The 19874-nt window shown below is 41.0% G+C and overlaps 1 protein-coding gene across 1 annotated transcript; it reads left to right on the top strand.

Annotated features, from left to right (window-relative positions):
- The first annotated feature begins 494 nt into the window (after positions 1–494).
- On the top strand, positions 495–16978 carry LOC133121116 (melanopsin-A-like). The gene is made up of 9 exons (XM_061230390.1): positions 495–628; positions 2025–2158; positions 8449–8652; positions 9274–9445; positions 9826–9987; positions 12117–12224; positions 13032–13212; positions 13675–13839; positions 16754–16978. The coding sequence occupies exons 1-9, from the start codon at positions 495–497 to the stop codon at positions 16976–16978; spliced, it is 1485 nt and encodes a 494-aa protein (XP_061086374.1).
- Positions 16979–19874: the final 2896 nt, after the last annotated feature.

Raw genomic sequence — 19874 nt, 5'->3', positions numbered from 1 at the left:
GATAGATATTAGTAATTAATAACTTGTTAAATAACACATTATTAACATTTAGGAGTGTTTCCAATATACACACATATATATAACACATTTCCAGTGGTAGGAAGTCCAGGGATCAGAAAATTGTCTTGTGTTTCCTCCACCCATGCACTCAGCCAGCTGATTTCACTAATTAGTTCTACTTCTAAGCTCCCAGATAAAATGAGCAGTGGTTGTCCTCTATTAAAACTTAATAACATTTCAAATTTATTTCTGCACTGTTTCTTCCGACTTAATCATTAAGGAACATTAAGGAACATTAAGGAACATTGTGGAAACATTTACATTAAATTTTATGAATTTAGCAAACACTTTTAATCCAAAGCGATGAATGACAAATGACACACTACAAACTTTACCCTACCATTGTTGGAATGTATTGGGAGCCAAAAATTGTTAGCTGGGTCAGTTCTGTCAACATGTCTCATGCAATTCCACTTGCTTACCTGCAGGTGGCGATGGTGCAGTCCCGCCACCCATTCCCCACTGCGGATGTGCCAGACCATGCCCACTACATCATCGGGTCAGTCATTCTGGCTGTCGGCATCACTGGAATGGTGGGAAACTTCCTGGTCATGTATGCCTTCTGCAGGTACGGCAATGTCCATCTGATAGCCTCAGGCCTAATCCTGTGCAACAAATAAAGAGATCACATGACATTAATCTCCTCTATTGTCCAATTGAAAAAGAGCTTGTGTTGCATTGGGACCTGAGTAGGTGTGCACTGTGAGCAGATTTTGGACTCAAAAAGACAGAAAAAACTGCCTAAAAAGGTAAAAATGCATGTCGCTGGGGTAGTACCCTATTGGTACATAAAATTGTACCCCTAGCCAGCAATATAAAATTAATTTCTACCTTTTTTTTGCAAGGAAAACATTTCTACCCAGCAAGAACATTACTGTACTTTAAGGGTACATTTGGGAAATTTGATCCTTGAAGAACAAAAATGTACTTCCACTGGCACTTTACTTCTGAGAGTGCAGGGGTAAAATATTTAGGCCTACCACACATTTCCACAAAATGGCATGCCAGGTGTCCACAACCTACTAGTAATCAGCTGGAGATACATGTCTATTTCTCCTCCAATCTTGAATCTTTTTTAGAACCATGTGGATCATAGAAATTAAAAACTTAAAAAAAACTTTTATAAAAAACGGTTGATGGGGAAATACACTGCACATATTTCAGCTGCAGTGCTCCTCCTGCATGTGTTCAGGTGGCTGTGTAGAAATGAGGTAGATAAACTAGAAGCTAGTTCAGGGTGACTGAATGCTCCATGCAGAAGAATTACTCCTGATTAGCTAAGCCTTTAGCTCGCTTATGGTCCTCCATAGCTTATATGTTTGCTCACTGTTCAGTTATATGAATGGATATTAATAGCACTGGAGTGGTTTAGGTTAAGTAATGTGGCCAGGCAGTGCCTGACAGCACTTCTTTGGGGAGATACTAACGGCAGGACCAAAATCTCTGTAGTCTCATCTATACAGTAGTTTATTCTCAGGCACAAAAGCTTTCTATCACCTCCAATTCCCTGATACCCCCGATGACTCAGTGGCCTCCGTGCAGAGACTGTGAGACAATCTGCACAAGGACATCTGCAGATCAAAAACAAAGTGAAAAAGTCTGAAAACACATTTTAAGAGCATTGTGTAAAGTTCAGACAATCTAAACTTGGACAACTTAGACAATTAACTGCATAGACTCTTGTGTGTTATCAGAAATGTTACCATTAAGCTACAGTTGAAAAGTGACATCAATGAAAAAGTGCACAGCTTCACAACAGCAGCAGTGTTCATGGCGGCACAACTGACCCAGTGCAGCTTCACCTCTTTTTAGTGAAAGGTGAACGTAACCATTAAAATGAATGAGCCAAACTAAACAGATGGCATTCTTCACAGTCCTTCAGGATTAATTTCTTACCAATGAGGTAGCCTGATAGCTGTCTCTCCCTCTCATTTTGTAATGTGCGTGTGCATGTGCATCTACAGGAGCCGAAGTCTTAGGACACCCGCTAACATGTTCATCATTAATCTGGCTGTCACGGACTTCCTCATGTGCATCACCCAGACACCCATTTTCTTCATCACCAGCATGCACAAAAGGTGGATCTTCAGTGAGAAAGGTACATTATTTATTTATTTAATTATTTCAATGTACTTAATATGACCAATTTGGGGGCTATATGTGACAAAACAAAGTCAAATTTTATACATTTAGCCACATGATTGGAAATTCATGAAGTGGAAAGAACTACAAGATCAAGATCAGTCACATCTAGGGAAGCTGGCAGGAATGACAGAAACCAGAAGAGCAACAAAAATCTTTTTCATGTTAATGAGTCAGGACTGCACATTCACAGTGAACAAAATAAATCAGTGCATCCATGAGTTATGGGTTTCAAAACTCTCAAAAACTTTCTTTAGGGTAGTTGAAGTAAAGCTGTTAACAAGCTAACTGGAAACAGTCCATCACATTTCTAACAGAATTTTGTATATAACTCTTCTAGCAAACTAATTTATTTTCTCCCTGAAGTGGTAAAAAATGGATAGTGCAAGCTGTGAGCCCTTTCACATCATGAGAAAAATATGCCCTTTTAACACCTTTCAAATTTATCAGAGCACCCTTTTCACATCCAGTGCTTAGAACTCCTTAAATGGGATTACCAGATAACTTGAGGGAAGGCTGAACGATAAGGACCTGATGCAGGCCTTTCTTCTAAACACTTGTTGGTAATGGAGAGAATGCTGTGGCTGGAGATTAATGACAGCATTAACGCAAGTGCCGCATCACTTCAAAGACCTCCTCCTCTCTCGCTGGCTTTTACCCTGGGGCTAACGGACACGTCTTCCTTTCCCCTGTCTGGGCGCAGAAGGAGGATCTGCAATTCCGCTTCTTAAGCCTGAAACGTGTGCCATTGATCTCCTGTCTTAACACTCCCTAGAGCCCCCGAGGAGCTCCGCTACGCTAAAAGTGAAAAGGAGGGGAAAGGAGACAACTGAGGGTTCTTGATGGCAATGTTGTGGGAGTCAGGGGCAGTTAATTTCCCATTCTTCCTTAGCTCTGGAGACTGCCTGTTTAGTTTGTGAGCACTATTATATAAAGTGTACTCAATAACTAATGGAAGATGGAGTGACTGACCTTAGAACCTGCCATTAAAAACAAGGGTGCAGGGCCTTCAGAAAAGACCTCATAGAAAAATAGAATGTGACGCTTAGCTTGTCAGGTTGTATGTGGCTGTATATTGTATATGCCTCACAGACGGACAGTGTTGCCTGCCTATGAGATGGGGATTACTAATGCCTACCATTGCTTAATGGGAAAATATGACCCTCAGGATGGGTTCATGAACCAATGTGAATGTGAAAGTGGTACAAGAGGTGGTAAAGGGTGTTTCCAGTACAAAGATAAAAGTCAAATTGGATATTTGGCATTGCATGACACATAGCAAGAGTGCAGGGGGCTTGTTAAAGGAGTACATTTAGGGGTAAAATAAAACATTTTTAAATGATTTGATTTGATGGTTTGATAATTGAGAACTCTTAAGCTTAAGCCTTTTCACTCAACCAGCTTTGGGTGAAACTTTGGCCCCTTTGCCTTCCTCATTTGCTTGAGTGACGAAAAAGCCTTTGATCATCGCTACGCTGCTATTTTAAACAAATACCCTAAATGTGTTAGTTGCAGGTCAAAAACTGCAGAAGCTTTTTTGGGGTTTTTTTCAGTTCTGGGTCACTTGCTCCCTAACACCTTGCAATCCCTCTGCAGATTGTAATTCCACATTATTAAAAACACACCTCCTGATAGCATTTTTTTTTCTTATTGCTCTGGAACGAGTCTGTTGGTTGGATGACCCACATGCGTTTCACTTTTCCCGATTACATGCCCTCACCCGGGCACCAAATCCCAGTATTTGAAGTGATTATGAATTAGTTAAGGTGTAAAAAAAGAAAAGACCCTCTCCCATTTCTGATATGCATGGCAGAATGCGGTCATGTGGCCAAAAGTCGAGTTATCAAAGCGTATTATGCTTCGAACATAATGTACTGTTCATTCAGGGCACATAAAAGACCTCAGTGGTAAACACCAATAAAGTAGGCTACACTTACCACTTAAACTGTACTTTAGAGTTAAATAAAACTTCCATAGTTGATTTATCTCTCAGTACTTTGTTGTAAGTACAGTAAGGGAAGGACAGATATGTAGGACTACTTGATAAGAATAGTTGGAAACAAAAATGGATAAATGCAATTAAATATTCAGAACAAATAAACATTGAGTGCATTTTAACTGTTAGATTAGAGTAAAACAGTACATTATTACTCCTAATGCAGAGTCTGATTTCAGAAAGATACCTGATTGCATGATCATTGGACCATACCATCTCCAAAAAATCCCAGTGTGCCAGTGCAGAGCAAACTGTTGCAAGCGTGTGTGTGTGTGTGTGTGTGTGTGTGAGTGCGTGTGTGTGTGTATCTTCGACAGGTGGATCCAGCAGAGAATAGTTGTGAAATCTAATCTAACCACACCAGAAGGGGTTAGATGCAATTGATGAAGCGCTTCTGCCTTTGCAGAACAATATTTGTTTCATATCTGGTAGATGAAATAAAGATATTCTTTGATTTGGGTTGGCTACATGCTCATCTTGCAACGTCGTCAGAGTATGAAATCCCTTTGTCAGTGCATGCTTTCAGTTTCCTTACAGCCTTATTTGTTGCCCTGAAATTAGGAGGCTGTCAGTTGCTGTTGAACCAGAGGCATCTATGTTTTTATGTTACACATTAATTGGGTTTGTAGGGGATATCACATGGCTTTTCAGCTCATATCATGGAACTAGCTGTCTTACAGTTTGTCTGCAGGTTGTATGAAATATTAACATGATCGTGTCCTGGCTTTCCACTGGATGTGCTGTTTTGTTGCTTGGCCAATCAGTGAAATGGGATTCACTAAAGCTTATGATAATAGTAACGATCTGTTCGGGGATCTCTGATTTAAGCCATTTGTGAGCAGAAGTTACAGGGATTTGATTTGTCCTGTTATGCCTTAGTTGTACAGCTGTTCACAAATTATTTTTATTTTGATTCTCAAGTGTTGGTGATGTCTTCTGTATGGCAAACCCTGGGCCTTTTCAACAAATCTGAATTTTACCTAAATATGAAATTTCATACAGGTATCTACGTTATAGAGTGGGCTCCAGAATTATTGGCACCCTTGATAAATAAGCACAAAAAAAAAAAAAAAAAATAGCATAGTTATTCCAACATGATTGCACAAGGCGTGATTTATTAAGAATTCAATGGAATCAAACCATTTTTCAAATAAAAATAATATTTTACAATTATTGGCACCCCTGGTTTAATACTTTGTGCAAACAGTCCAGGCAAGAAAAGCCATGAGTCTTTTCCTATAATTTGTGATAAGGTTAGAGAACACATTTGGAGGGATTTTTAACCAATGTAGAACCTTCAGGTACCTTTGGGATACCCCCATCTTCAGTTCTGACCACAGGTTTTCCATGGGATTTAACTCTGGAGAGACTCAGATGGCTGTTGCAGAATATGGTCATTGTTTTTACTTAACCATGTCTGTGTGGATTTTAGTGTATGTTTGGAGTCTCAGCTTCCTGGAGAGGCAACCAGATTTTTGCCAAGATTTACTGGTATTTTGTTGTAATTAATTGTGCCATTGCTCTTAATGCCCCTGGAACACTGGCAGCAAAACATCTCCAAAACATCAATGACCCACTGCTATATATTACAGTAGGCATGAGGTGCTTCTCCTTGTATGCATTCCACTTTGCCCCTAAACATGTCCTTGGTGTGTATGGCCAAAACATTCAATTTTGGTCTCATCTGACCATAGCACTGTTATGAGGTGACATTACAATGCTCCTGCAAAGTGAGCCACTGTCACTGCTTCTGTTATGTCAATTCAATCCAGAGGTGACCACTCTTCCGGTCATAATTCATAATAATGAGGTTTGACAAACTCAAGATGCTCGGTTTTGTTTATTGTGCTCAGTAAGGGCTGTCTTTGTGTCACCCTTCCAAAGACTTTGCTGGTATTGCGGTGCCATTTCCTTTTAGACTTGGTGACCCCAAAGCGCAACCAATCACTGCAATAGATTCTGAGAGTAAATGTTTTGAAATAAAAGTACAAGTAAGTTATTTATGAATATATAGTGGTGTGAAAAAGTGTTTGCCCCCTTCCTGATTTCTTATTTTTTTGCATGTTTGTCACACTTAAATGTTTCAGATCATCAAACAAATTTAAATATTAGTCAAAGACAACACAAATAAACACAAAATGCAGTTTTTAAATGAAGGTTTTTATTATTAAGGGAGAAAAAAACCTACATGGCCCTGTGTGAAAAAGTGATTGCCCCCTAAACCTAATAACTGGTTGGGCCACCCTTAGCAGCAACAACTGCAATCAAGCGTTTGCGATAACTTGCAATGAGTCTCTGTGGAGGAATTTTGGCCCACTCATCTTTGCAGAATTGTTGTAATTCAGCCACATTGGAGGGTTTTTCGAGCATGAACCGCCTTTTTAAGGTCATGCCACAGCATCTCAATAGGATTCAGGTCAGGACTTTGACTAGGCCACTCCAAAGTCTTCATTTTGTTTTTCTTCAGCCATTCAGAGGTGGACTTGCTGGTGTGTTTTGGATCATTGTCCTGCTGCAGAACCCAAGTTCGTTTCAGCTTGAGGTCACGAACAGATGGCCGGACATTCTCCTTCAAGATTTTTGGGTAGACAGCAGAATTCATGGTTCCATTTATCACAGCAAGTGTTCCAGGTCCTGAAGCAGCAAAACAGCCCCAGACCATCACACTACTACCACCATATTTTACTGTTGGTATGATGTTCTTTTTCTGAAATGCGGTGTTACTTTTACGCCAGATGTAATGGGACACACACCTTCCAAAAAGTTAAACTTTTATCTCGTCAGACCACAGAGTATTTTCCCAAAAGTCTTGGGGAACATCAAGATGTTTTCTGGCAAAATTGAGACGAGCCTTAATGTTCTTTTTGCTCAGCAGTGGTTTTCGTCTTGGAACTCTGCCATGCAGGCCATTTTTGCCCAGTCTCTTTCTTATGGTGGAGTCATGAACACTGACCTTAACTGAGGCAAGTGAGGCCTGCAGTTCTTTGGATGTTGTTGTGGGGTCCTTTGTGACCTCTTGGATTTGTCGTCGCTGCGCTCTTGGGGTAATTTTGGTCGGCCGGCCACTCCTGGGAAGGTTCACCACTGTTCCATGTTTTCGCCATTTGTGGATAATGGCTCTCACTGTGGTTCGCTGGAGTCCCAAAGCTTTAGAAATGGCTTTATAACCTTTTCCAGACTGATAGATCTCAATTACATTCTTTCTCATTTGTTCCTGAATTTCTTTAGATTGCGGCATGATGTCTAGCTTTTGAGGATCATTTGATCTACTTCACTTTGTCAGGCAGGTCCTATTTAAATGATTTCTTGATTGAGAACAGGTGTGGCAGTAATCAGGCCTGGGTGTGGCTAGAGAAATTGAACTCAGGTTTGATAAATCACAGTTAAGTTATGTTTTAACAGGGGGGGCAATCACTTTTTCACACAGGGCCATGTAGGTTTGGATTTTTTTTCTCCCTTAATAATAAAAACAGCATTTTGTGTTTACTTGTGTTGTCTTTGACTAATATTTAAATTAGTTTGATGATCTGAAACATTTAAGTGCGACAAACATGCAAAAAATAAGAAATTCACACCACTGTAAGTAATTATCCATGTTGTTTATTATATGCAGCCTTTTTTCTCCATTCTTATAAGGGTGCCAATAATTCTGGAGCCCATTGTATATGTATACTTCATAAAGTATACATAAATGAAACTGGGTCTCTAATAATTGTTATTATTTCTGAGATAGAGAACACTATTTAACATCTAAATTATATATTTTACAGGACTTTCTAATGACATTTGACTCTTATCTCTAACTGGAGTGTACAATCTTTAAATTTTATCTGGGGTAAATTTGCTAACATAATGATACCCCTGCTGTAAAATCTAGCTATGCCAGTTTGAGAATTACATTTTTCAAGCAGGTCATAAGCTGGTCTAGCTGGATATGGGTCAAACAGCTCAAATAGAACTCTAAACTTGATTGAGGTTGTCTGGGATTACCTGGAGAGCTAGAAGCAAGTGAAACAAGTCTGCAGAAGTTCGCTCCAATATCCTTACAACAGGTGAAAAGGTCTTCACAACAAATATCGATTTGATTTCAGTTTTAACTGTTTATTGCTCTTTATCAGAAATTTTTTGATATTTAGAAACTCTTCATCTCATTATTTTTTAAAGCACGTTTGCAATCCAGAATTTTTTTTAAAGGCGTTTGCACAGTACTGTACATATGAACTGCGTGCTGTCCTGTCCTGTCTCGGCAGGTTGTGAGCTGTACGCGTTCTGCGGCGCCCTTTTCGGGATCTGCTCCATGATCACGCTCACGGTCATCGCCCTGGACCGGTACTTCGTGATCACGCGCCCGCTGGCCTCTATCGGGGTGATGTCACGGAAACGCGCGGTGCTCATCCTGGCCGCTGCTTGGCTGTACTCCATGGGGTGGAGCCTGCCCCCCTTCTTCGGCTGGAGTGAGTGACAGCACGGAGAGGGGCGGTGGACAGGGCCGGCATGGTGGCGCAGCGGATAGCACTGTCGCCTCACAGCAAGAAGGTCCTGGTTTAAAATCCCGGCCTGGCCCTTTCTGTTGGCAGGATGCATGTTCTACCTGTGTCTGTGTGGGTTTACTCCCACTGCCCAAAGACATGTGCAAACACTTCCTTGCTTTTGGTCCAAACCTCTGCTACTCATTTTCTAACCAGACCCAAAATTTTTACCAGTTTACTACCATAAACAAAATGATACATTTTAATCATACATAACCATATTGCAAATGAGCTTTATATCTAATTGGGAAAATGAAGAAAACAAAGTTTTACAAACATGGGCTTAAGGGGCTGTCCAGGGTCTTTGTCCTGCTAAAGCATTGTGTTTTCAGGAACATCAGGTGTCGGTTCACTTCCATGCATCTGTTAAGGCAGCCATTTTGGATAAACGGCTGGAACACTTGTTGAAGTGTAGTGTTGTCCTGCAGGCAGGTGGAGTGAAGGACACACGAGCCAATGGGGAGACGGGTCACCAGAAAGTAAGAAATCCTTATTGGTTGGTAACAAATTAAGGGGTCTCTGAGTGTCGTGCCTTGTCTCCCACAGGTGCCTATGTCCCGGAGGGCATGCTCACCTCCTGCTCCTGGGACTACATGACCTTCAGCCCCTCGGTGCGCGCCTACACCATGCTGCTCTTCATCTTTGTGTTCTTCATCCCCCTTTTTATCATCATCTACTGCTACGTCTTCATCTTCCGCGCCATCGGCGACACAAACATGTGAGCTGCCACCCCCTTTTTTATGGCCACTTATGGTTTGTCCCTGGTGTTAACTCCAGCTATCGCCAGCTTGATATTACCAGCTACGAGCTGGTCAAACTGTGTTGAGTATGGAGCTGGTCTGAACTGGTCTACCAGCTACCAGCTGTTTCAAAACGAAGCTTGAACTGGTTTTTTCAGCAGGGATTGACAATATTTGCGCACATTTATTAATATTAGTTTGTTAAAGTCTCTTAGTGTGTACTTAGTGTGTGTGTGTTTGCATTTATGTATGTGTGTGTCTCTTTATCTATCTGTGGTTATGTTTGTATGTTTGTGTGCATGTCTGTGTGTGTCTGTCTCTTTGTGCATGTGCGTTTATGTGCATGTGTTTATTGCAGGGCGGTGGGTAAGATTACAGGGGACAACACCAAAGACTCAATTAAGAGATTCCACCGCATGAAGAGCGAGTGGAAAATGGCAAAGATCGCCCTCATCATCATCCTGCTCTACGTCATCTCCTGGTCCCCTTACTCCTGCGTTGCCCTGACAGCTTTCGCAGGGTAATGATTTGTCATGTTTCTATGGTAACACTGTTGATGTCACCGCCATAGTAGCACAGTGTTATTGGCATTTGTCACAGACTCTCACCACAGTAGTATTGTAAGGCCATATCTCAATGTATGAGTTATTCTCTCACAGACAATGCAGACATCCCACCTCTCTCAAAAGGTCAGAGAGTCTTGGGGAATTTGTCACTTGCTCCCTGATATTTGCGGAAATATCCCACAAATCAGCAATCTGAACCACAGGTGGAAGTAAAGCGTAGAATCTTGCATTGTCCCATTGTGAATTGAAGAACAGTCGCAGATTGACTTAGTGCAAAGTGGGGTTCTCATTGCCACATTAACGTTTTTCTCACAGATTGAGTTTACAGTTATCTAGTCTAGTATAAAACTAGATCAACTGCATCAGCGCAGTAACACTGCATCACATTGACAGTGTATCCCTGTCCCTCTCACTCCTGGAATTACACAGTATCTCTAAGCTCTTGTAATATATATATATTTTTTTCTAAAATAATTGGCATCTCCAATCCCACCCAAATCTCTAATGTCCATTTTGCGAACTATGTACAAACGTGCTTGTATGCGTCCCCTGCTGCCGTCTCACAAATAGTTCTCACGATTCTGTAAACTTGTTTTATTGCTAGCATTGTGTTTCTATACACAGTTGTATTGCTTTTATTGATTTTGTTTGTCTTTCTCATCAGAGTAAACTACAAGGCCCAAGTTCTTGTCTTTGTGGATATCCTAGCACTTGGAACTGTACTTTCCTCTAGGGTCTTTCAGCGCACTTGTCCCTGGTTAATGGGAATACACTTTGTTGTACGTCGCTCTGGATAAGAGCGTCTGCGAAATGCCTGTAATGTAATGTCTCAGGAGAGTGAAAACAACACACGCCTGTCAGCCCCTGCTTCTAATCACACAGCACACAGAACAAGGGCGGAGAAAACTCATTCATGTGATTGCTCAGAGAGCAATCCACGGGCATCCGGTCGCAGTCACTCGAGCAACTCTATCTCTACCGACTGCATCCTATATCCCTGAGAAGCATGAAGCAAATTATGCACTGCTCCTATGGGGCTGCTGGCAATAGTCGGCCCTGGCAAGGACCCAACTGTGGTGCTCACTCATGCACCACGAGTGCTGCTTCTTCTATGTTATGCTATGCTATGCTATGCAATGCTTCTTGGACACAAGCCGGAACCTGATCAATCCCTCTTGGGTCGCCTCCGCGAGAGCATTTGACATTGTGAGACTCCTCAATGATGATGTGTCCATGTGCATCACTAGGATTATCTTAAGCCAGTTTTACAAATGTCTTACAAATGGGCTGCTGTATACTTTTATTTGATTAATCTTGCATCAATCATTTGTTGTATGTATATTTTCCAGCATGTTACCTTGGAGCAAAGTACTGCAGTAGACAAAGATTGATAGACAAACTGGGTCAATGCAAACAATTCCAAATCATCAGTGGTTACATAGCAATAGCATGTTGAGATGGTGTAAAGAAAATTTCCTCATTTGCAGATTGTAGCTTTCAGTAAACCGTATCTACTGCAGAAGGCATACAGCATTTGCAAATGCATATGGTATTCTGTTATGTATGAGGTTAATAGCGGACCTGATTTATCTGTAGGCTCATCACCATTAAGGGGTAATCGTTTACATTTCACCCATTGCTCTCAGCAGTTTAATCTGTACAATCCTGATCCTGTACTTCCTGATTTCCTCTAAGCACACATACACTTTCAGCCTCGCCGCTAAGAACCAGAGGTTAATTCTGCTACTGCTCCCTATAGTATGTGGCACACACATGCACACACACAAAAGGGGGTGTGTACATGTGTCTGTTATGAGGTTGCATGTAACAAGTATTCCATTTTATCATTATAAAATGCTTTCCAGTCAATTAAGTGAGAAAGTCATGAATAAACTGCAGTTACATTATGTGTAGCTTTTACTAGTATTGTATAGTATGATAATGTGCATTGAGGTCAGAGCTAGAGAGCACAAAGGAATAAAATGCTTCCTGTTTTCTGTAAACCTTTCCACCTCAATGTACTTTGTTTGTTAATGTAAATAACCTCCCCATCTGTTGTTCTTCCTGTCCTTCTCTCCCACAGATATGCTGATATGCTCACCCCTTACATGAACTCTGTCCCAGCAGTCATAGCCAAGGCCTCAGCCATCCACAACCCCATAATCTACGCCATCACACACCCCAAATACAGGTAATGCGCACAGGATAGTCACGCTAAACAGGACAGCCTGATAAAAAAGGGAAATGCATTCCAGCTGAAATGCGAGCAATGTAATGACATATACCTATCCACGTAGAGGTTTGATGTGTTGTGTGTTCAGAGATGCTCTTCTGCATACCACTGTTTTAATGAGTGGTTATTTCTGTTACCGTCATCTTCCTGTCAGCTTTGACCAGTCTGGCCCTTCTCCTCAGACCTCTCTCATTAACAACATCTGTCTGCAGAACTGCTGTTCACTGGATTTTTTGTTTTTTTGCACCATTCTTTGCAAACACTAGAGACTAGTGTGTGTGAAACTCTAGAGACTAGTGTGTGTGAAATCATTCTAACGGTTGATGTGAACATTAACTGAAGCTCCTGACCCGTATCTACATACGGCATTGCACTGCTGCCACACAATTGGCTGATTAGATAATTGCAGTAAATGTAATAAAGTAAAAATGTTCCTAATAAAGTGCTCTTGAGTGAGTGTATACTTTGCACTGAATGCTTCCCTAAATACAGACATGTTATGAGGTGACATTACAATGCTCCTGCAAAGTGAGCCACTGACTGTCATGTCAATGCTTCTGTTATGTCAATTCAATCCAGAGGTGACCACTTTGTCCCACAAAACATTTTCTAGCTCCAAGCTAATTTCCATTCTGGTAAGTGCTGTACAGACAGCCTGGCCTCATTGCCCAGCCACCAAAATGTTCTGGGTTAATGCGGGTGCCACGATGATTGTTTTATAGCGGGCCGTTTGGCTGTAACAGTCCCTCCCTGTCCTTCTCCCAGGTCGGCCATTGCTAAGTACATCCCGTGTCTGGGCGTGATCCTGTGTGTGCCGACCAGGGACCGCTTCGCCAGCAGCAGCTTCATGTCTACGCGGCGCTTCACCGTCACCAGCCAGTCCTCGGACCACAGCAACCAGCGCAGCATCAAGCCCCGCCTCTCCTCCGTCTCCGACAGCGAGTCTGTACGTGTGCGTGCCTATCCGTCTATATTCCTTATTGTGTCACCTTGGGTAAACCGGTCTAGCCTCGCAAGAAATACAGGCATGTACAATTAGTGCAATACAAACACAGGAATACCCTGCCATAAAAAACAGCTCAGGTTTTGAAACAGCTGGAAGCTGGTTGACTAGTTCAGACGAGCTCAATATGGTTTAGCTGGTTGACCAGTTCAGACGTTCTCTCTTAACGTTCTCTCTTAACAATTAATGTGTTGTACTAATAAGTGCAGCAGGATTGTGATGGGTCTATAGATAGATTGGTATGATTTAAATTATTTAATAAAGGTGTTTAGTGTGACCAAAAATAGTAGACCAAAAGTGTGATGTGTAGCAAGAACATAAAATGTCACTTGAACAGAACAACTGGATTTAATGCAGGCCACAGCGATTCCTCTGGTTGATCTTGACCCTAGATCTCTGTTTCAGGGCTGGACGGACACAGAGGCTGACCATTCCAGCATGGGATCGCATCCCGCCAGCCGGCAGGTCTCCAACGACACCCGGATGGACACACAGGAGGCGCCACAGCACAGGGCCTCCAACTCTTTCAGAGCCAAGATGAAGGGCCGCGAGCTGGGCATCTGCGAGACGGTAACAGGCCTGACCTCCTTCCACCTCCCAGTATGGAATGGAAACAGCTGGAATTGTGGCACAGAGGCTGATTCATTCATATATTTTACCATTTCAATCCACACTCTCTTGAATGTTAGATATGAATTGAATTGATCCCCCCCCAAAAAAAAAAAGAAAATTGCCTGGGTGGTTAGCAGTAACTGTGCATCGCTCTTGCACTGCCAGATATAACGAATGCCAGAATCCAGTTTTTTTCATCTATTTGGAAGGCAATAGCACTAAATCACACAAGCTAGCATAATTCATCTTAATGAAAACTTCTTCCTTTTAATAATATATTAGTTAATAATATATTAACATGAACATGTCTTGGACGTGTTACAGCAGGAATTATAAAAAAAAATACTTAATGTCTCTTTATCTAAATAGTAGAGGACTTTTTGCAGCCATCAAGGAGACATCAAACAATGATATCTGTTCCAAGCTCCTGTGTAGAGGCACTTTTTTAACATATTTAACCTGTATTGACTCAATAGAAAGTGTCCTACATTCTTTGTGGTTGACATGCAAAAATATACGCTGCCCTAGTTGAGCGCATATGCTAAACATTGATAATAACAATGACTGTGGGGAATATTTTTCCATTCCACAACAAATCTTTCTTAGTCATGCTTGCCACATACTAATCTGGCAAATCACTGCTCCCCAAGAGATTCCACTTCCTGCTTTGATCTAGCAACCTGGAAGACGAGCGTGATTCTATCAACAAGGCTCATTGATAGAACCTTCACGCACTCTCTTTACGCTGCGGCTACAAAGCCGGTGGGGAGAGAACGTGTGCGTGGTTTAAATCAGGATACTGTTTGGCAGCATTATCACTAGAGCAATCCAAGGCACTGGACTACTGCTCCCAATCCATATAATTAGATCCTTCTGAATTATTTCCAACGTCATCATCAATTCCCCTTGCAGTAAGAAATAAATATAAAATATATCCCTGATAAAATGTTGCTTCCATGCGTGCAAGGGTAGCTAGGCTGTTAATTATTTTTGCACGGTGCTGAACATCTTACGTGGGAAGCCATCAGCACGGTAACGTTATCGGTTTATTTCCTTATCTTGGTTCTGGAAAGTTCTGTAACTTCTTATGCCATCCAATTGTGTTCCGTTTGCCACGGCTCTGTTGATGAATACGCCTCTTGTGTCAGAAGTATTTAAGGCTAGCCTAGTGACTGTGGCCGGCTCATGCCGATATCGCGGTGTGATCATGAGACGTATCACAAGGCAAAATAACCCGTCCACTTGGCACTAGCCAAACAGCTGTGGGTATTTTATTTATGATTAGGAACAAAATGTTATGTGTTGCAGGCTCGTCAACCCCCCTCCATCACCAATAAGTAGATTCCAGGTCATTATGGGAGGGGGGTTACAAGAGGGACAGGGGAGGGAGGGAGAAAGAGAGAAGAGAGACTCCATTATTGTGCGATTATAGTGTGGTTTAATTCTTTTCTGGAGTAATCTGGTATGGTCTTTGAGATAATCCCTTTCACTGCATGATTGTGCTGGTGGCCACTCCCAAGTACCGGTGATCTACCCCGCAATCCTGTGTGCACCATGTACACGTCTGGGGAATCTCACTGCTTCTTCTCAAACATACTGCCTCATCAACAAACAGTATGAATGGAGAAGAAACACTTCCCGGAGTATTTCCCCTTACTTTATTTTCAGGGAGATGACCAGACGTTAAGGCAATGTGCAGGGTTTATGTTCTGATGTTTCTGTCAGCCATCTAGTGGTGAAACAGGGTACTATCCTCCACCATCTTCCACTCAGTCCCAGTGAGAGGTGGTGACCAAGTTAATCCGTTTGTAAGAAGTTGCACACTGTAAATATGAGTATATTTGAAATATAAATGTCAATTAAATATAACTAAGTGTTAAATGTAAATATATGTTAATAATAATAATAATAATAATAATAATAATAATAATATGTTAAATATGTTAAATATTAAATATAAAATTAAATATTTTCAATGTTAAGGTATAATGTAGAAACAAAAGGTTTGGAATATGTTGTCAGCTGCCTCAAAATGGCTGCTAGTCCAGGTAAAGTAACTTAAATCATTGAATCTTTGCAGCTGGGGTAAGAGTTGGAACCAGATCAAAAAATACACTTTAAAATCACATTTGTCTCTGTCCCTGTTATTAGTTTTCATGGTAGTTTGGCAGAAAACTGAACCCAGCTATAGAGGAGGAGTCCATCCTCTGGTCAGCCTGGCGTAATAGTTAAAATAGATCCCTAATTTTGTAGATAAATACCATGCATTCTGACAGAGCAAGTGTAGTGACCCTGACAGATTCAGGGCAAATATAGGCATTAAAGTTTCAGGGCAGCAATATTCATGACTGAGCAGAGCAAAGGCTCTTTCTTCTGCCCTTCAATACTCAGGTTCACCTTTATTTGACATTTCACTTCTATCACAATCAGAATTCTTTGCAGTGCTGAAGTGATTCATTTTCCTGTGTTAAAGTTTTGGCTCCTGAGATTAAAAAATGTTCAGAACAACGGGTCTCATGCAAGAAAATTTTCATATTTTAATCTTAAATTTCTCTTACTTTTTCCGTACGAAGGGCTTGTATAACTTCCAAAATGAAAATGTCCATATACAGCTTATACACTACTGTTGATGTGTTCTATTGGATAGATGGCCAATGGGATTGACAAGAACAAAGGACATCTCAAGTAGTCGGTACCTGATTGGGTAGACTACTTTCATTGTTTTTTTTGGCAAACCATAATAATATGGCTGATGAACTTTTTCTTATTCCTCCAGAACAGTCCACTACAATTCATCGGGTATGATATTGTAAGGATGCTGGACCACTCTGTTTTTTGATTGGGTTTTTTCTTCTTCTCTGGCTTTGGACAGGCTGGTGAAGAGGTGGGGCTTAAGGCCATCAGTGGACAGATTCCCTGCATCGTCGTCACTGCAGAATCCAGCCCGGCCGTCTTGCCACCTCACAGATCAAGCGGTCGTGGTTCCCGCTCCAAAATAACCAATGGGGAACTGGGGGCAAGGCCAGTCGCCGTGGAGACGCTGGGGGCCCAGCAGGGTTCACAGATCCCTTCTGTGGGTCAGGAAGACAGCTTCTGAACAGCCCATCTCGCGTTTTTTAACTAATTCGGAACAACGATACAACGATACTTTAAATATATGATTGTTCAAAGTTGTTAGGGGGTGGTGACCAGCGTACACCTCTTGGCTGACTCCAGGGGCCACTTGTGTTGTGTCTTGTTGTGCTTTCCCTGGTCAATGGAAGACTGAAAAACATTTGCACATAAAAAAAAAGAAAAAAGAAAAGGTGTGTTGCTAACCCCCGTAGAGAAGCAACCGACAGGGTGGCATTGCATGTAGCGCTGGTCCTTGCTGGACATTGTGCATTTCGGAGGGTCAGATGGCAGGCATGCAAACACCAGAGAGAGAGAGTGTGTGCAGTACCTGTGTGTGAGAGACAGAGTGAGACAGAGAGTATGTGCAGTATGTGTGTGTGAGAGAGAGTGAGAGAGAGAATGTGAGAGGGAGGGATAATGTGACAGTTTAACTATCTGTTACATTGCAGAGGAGTCGAGTAAAACTGCTCTCTCTGTACCTGACCTCCGGGTATAGATTTAGATAAGAAGGTAACGGGGTACTGCTTGAGAGTTAACAGTAGCTAGAGGCATGGTAGCCACTATAAGCTTGAGTTTGCTTGGCAAAAAATGAATAATAGTATTAACATAAAAACATAGAAACACCAGCTATGGGCAACAAAGAGGCAGCCTTTAAGCTTCTTGACCAAAAATAATAAATTGATGTATTATTTATACTCCAGTACAGCCATATTTGCATATTTTGTATATGCACAAACACCTTTGCACGCATCACATTTTAAAAGGACGTCTCATGGTAAGAGATTTGGCACAAGGGCTGTATAACGTATACAGAGTTGCTATCAGGTCCGCCATTACTATCCTGCAGGGGGGTAGAGATAGACAGGCATGGCCTATTCCATTCAGTTAATGCCTGTGAGCCAGGGATTGACCCATGAATTTAGAAGTGGAAATTTCAAGCTCATTGTAACTATGCTGGTGCAGTGTCACCCCTCACATTTCATATTGAAGGACCTTCTCAGGAGGGAGCTAAAACATTTGGACTATTGCAAATTCAGATACTATAGCTGATATCTGACTCGCCCGAAAACCATTGGGCTTAACTAGATGCTGCTGCTGTTTGTACATACCCTAATGCACACTTTTACCTGAAACAGTTGTTGTTTACCTATAAAATAGGTTACCAAGGTTGTTTTATTCTGGGGAAGTTTATTTTAATATTTAAATTTTAAATGTTTTATTTTTCTACAGTCAGTTTTCTTTTGATTGTGCCCACGTGTGCGTGTGAGTGTGAGTGTGCGTTTTTACATTATTTATATAATTTTGTAGTTTATCCATGTGTAAATGTCCAGTTTTGGTTTTGGTGCAGTTTTTTTCCTATATAATACCATAAATATTGAAACTGAATTGAATATAACATCGGCCTTCTTACAGTGCTATAGTACAGTACAGTTAACTTGGCCAATATGAACATGGTGATGGAAATTGCATATGTTTTTGTACCTTATGTTTTTTAACTTAAAGTTAGAAGCTTGTCTCTTTTGTGTTGTATGTGTGTGTAGAATTCTTTTTGGAGTACTTTGATTTCTGTCTACAATTGTTATGTTTTTTGGAGTAAAAGAACATGGAATAAAAGAACATGGAATATGATGGAGAAAGTCGCTACGAAATGTGCTTAGTGTTACACGTTGTCAGCTCTATGTATTTCAGCTTCTAAGAGGAATGATTAAAAGCAGGTCTTGGAGGAGAACAGCTTGAATTGTTTTATTCAGCTTCTGTATTGTTATCATGTAATACGGTTCTGTACACTCACTGAGCACTTAATATTAGGTAGGCCTGTACACTGGCTTGTTAATGCAATTATTTAGTCAGCCAATCATGTGGCAGCAACTGAATGCATAAAAGCATACAGACATGGTCAGAATGGGGAAGAAATGTGATCTAACAGACTTTGACCATGGGATAATTGTTGGTGCCAGACAGGGTGGTTTGAATATCTCAGAAACTACTGATCTCCTGGGATTTTCACGCACAACAGTTTCTAGAATTTGCAGAAAATGGCGCGAAAAACAAAAAACATCCAGTGAGCAGCAGTTCTGCATGCAAAAACACCTCTTGAGCAAGGTCAATGGAGAAGGGCCAGACAGGTTAAAGCTGACAGGAAGGTGACAGTAACTGGCAAACCGTCAAAGTGGATAGGCTACAGCAGCAGAAGACCAATAAGTGTAAAAAAGAATTCTAATGAATACCTAATAAAGTGCTCACTGAGTGTACAATTTCTAAATTGTTAAATGTATTCTGCCACCTACAGGATTTGTGTTCTTTCATTTACTTGGATGTTGGGACACAGTTTACTATGTATATAAAGCTTCGACATTACATAAATAACACTAACACATTTTCTTGGGACTTGCAATGCAACTATAATAATAAAAATCCTGAATATTTGCAAATTCAAATATGAAAGGTTAAAATCAAAAAATAATATTCCTTTCATTTCTAATGGAAAAGTGATTATTTGGTGCAATATGCAGAATATGATGGCATATAAAAAATTCCATTAGACTGAGGAAGACCATACTTTGAATAGAATTTTGATAAAAAATCACCCAGGGCTGCTCTATGAAAAAAATCTGAATGTTTCCATGCAAGTATCATTTAACACATCGGTCTATACTTAATTGGAATTTTATCGTTACCGTATGTAATGTACAGAAATTATTAGCCAGATGTACCGAAACACTCCAAGTAAACTTCCCTTGAAAATGATGGGGGTGTTTAAATCTGTGGTACCTCCAAAGACACGGGTCCTTGGAGCTGAGTACCTCATGCACAAATTCAGATGCCTTTTAGAGTTTGTTAAAAATGCACATGCTTAACTGTCTTCTGATGTATTCATC

Source organism: Conger conger, chromosome 2 (assembly GCF_963514075.1).
Source record: "Conger conger chromosome 2, fConCon1.1, whole genome shotgun sequence".
Taxonomy (NCBI): Eukaryota; Metazoa; Chordata; class Actinopteri; order Anguilliformes; family Congridae; genus Conger; species Conger conger.
Note: the sequence above shows the minus strand (reverse complement) of the source record. Positions and strands in the feature narration are given on the sequence as shown.